This window comes from Gavialis gangeticus, unplaced genomic scaffold (genome assembly GCF_001723915.1).
Source record: "Gavialis gangeticus isolate Ggan-Ray unplaced genomic scaffold, GavGan_comp1, whole genome shotgun sequence".
In the NCBI taxonomy this organism is placed as follows: Eukaryota; Metazoa; Chordata; order Crocodylia; family Gavialidae; genus Gavialis; species Gavialis gangeticus.
The window spans coordinates 23,869,545-23,871,410 of record NW_017729025.1 but is presented as its reverse complement, the minus strand read 5'-3'; the positions used below and the strand labels follow the sequence as shown (position 1 = coordinate 23,871,410).

Sequence of the window (1,866 nt, the reverse complement as noted above, 5' to 3'; positions counted from 1 at the left end):
GCCGCCGGGAGCCCCGGCTGCGGGGACGAGATGCCCTGTGGGGTGGCCCGGGGTAGTGCTGCCCAAGCTAGGGCTTTCCCAAGCCTGGGTCGCTTTGAGGAGGGTCCGAGCATCCCCCACCCGACCCGAGGAGCTCGGGAGAAGTGGGGCTGGGGCTGAGTCTAGCCCATGCCTGAAACTGGAAGAACCCCAGAGCCTGACACGACACGGGCCGAGGGCCCTGGCCTGCCACGGGGAAAGCAGGGCAGCTGCGGCCGCTTCTATGAAATGCTGTCGGTGTACGCTCAAGAGATGTCACAGGGGAAGGCAAACCCCGCAGTCCCTCCCAGTCGGACCCTGGCGTAAAATCCCTTCCTGATGCCAGATGTGGCAGCGGGGCTGATCCTGAGCAGAGAGACTTTGGTCCCAGCAGGTGTATTCGCACAGCCCCAAGTCCGCAGCCTGGGCTGTACCCAACACCCAGTGCCTCTGAGGGAGGCATAAAATCTTAGCGTCTAACTAGCTTTCCCTCCCCTACATGCACCTTGTTCTAGCTCACGTTTCTCCAGGGGTGCGAAGTGATGCTTTGAAACGAGTTCTGTAACATGAAGAACATGCAACAGCAGCATGTGCACAGCACTTGGAGCATTAACTGCTCGTATGGTTTCAGAGACCAGTGCAAACCCCATGGGCAATACGTGGGTGCGCTGGTTACTTTTTAAAGCAAGGAATGCGGCAACGAGGAATGGTCCAAGTTCTGATATACACATCATACACCAAAATGTCACCAGCCAGAAGCTAGGGTTAATTGATATTAAGTAGCTGAACGTTTAACAGTTCCACCAAGCTTAAACCTTCCCTCCTAGCTTCTATGGCATTTCATGGAAGGCTGGGAGCATCTACATATGCGTCTTAATGTACATTAGTCTATTTTAATGTGTGTTAAAGTGAAGTGACACTAAAAAAAAAAATGCTATTTAGTTAATATGCATTAAAATAGGCAAATGTGCATTTTCCTAGTACTTCACAATAGAGGTACTAGATTTAATGTGCATTAACTAAAGTGTGTTACTGCACTTGTAGATGTGTCCACTGTGTCTAAGCAGTTTTAAGCCATCTATTTGTAAATGTTTGGTTACATAAAGGGATCACAGAAAGGTTACTGCATGCACTTTATACCAGGTGGATTCCTGGTTCCAGGTAGCCTATTTTTAAATAGTATAATTTGAAGTAGGGCTAGCCTCTTTGATCAGGTTCTTAATAAGACAAAATTTGAAACCTCTCAACTGACAGAGCATACGTTTTCACTTTAGCTTTTGAAATCAGGGATGGATGTTCAGTTCATTCCCCTTGTAAAGTTGGCCTTTGCTTTGGACAGTGTTTTTTGATATCTCAAGTAACAAAACACCAAAGAATAGGGGCAGAAGAGACCAAAATGTCATTATTTAATAGGCCTGTTCTTAGAACTTGTGCACTGAAATTTAATAGCTAGTTACAGCTACCATCTCCTTGCCTGCTTTTATCTCTTTAGAGCTCCAAATATGGCTCTGTCATGGTCTCAAGTTGTAATGCTCTTTGTTATATTTCTTCTTTAGGTGAAAATAACCAGCCAGCTACAAGATTGCCACTATGAGTTTTGTTGAATATGGAGATACAGTACAAGAAGGAGACACAGCTATTGTCTTCTTGGGTCATGAATCTATGTTTCCTGTGAAAGTCCAGCATGGCAGCAAAACTCAGACTAAGTATGGTGTCATTAGACATTCCACTGATCTCATAGGCAAAAAGTATGGCTCAAAGGTGACCTGCAGTAAAGGAGGGTGGGTAGTTATTCTCCATCCGACTCCAGAGTTATGGACTATGAATCTTCCCCACAGAACTCAAATT

The 1,866-nt window shown here is 46.2% G+C and overlaps 1 protein-coding gene across 2 annotated transcripts in view; it reads left to right on the top strand.

Annotated features, from left to right (window-relative positions):
* Nucleotides 1-1,564: 1,564 nt before the first annotated feature.
* The window catches only part of TRMT61A (tRNA methyltransferase 61A), a 28,392-nt gene continuing 28,090 nt past the window's right edge, over nt 1,565-1,866 (top strand). Inside the window, exon 1 of one of the 2 annotated variants that reach the window (XM_019518512.1) lies at nt 1,565-1,779. In XM_019518512.1, the coding sequence (XP_019374057.1) occupies nt 1,609-1,779 (171 nt within the window). In that variant the 5' untranslated portion in view covers nt 1,565-1,608. Of the gene's footprint in view, nt 1,864-1,866 lie in introns of both variants that reach the window. The other variant, XM_019518511.1, reaches the window with a different exon arrangement.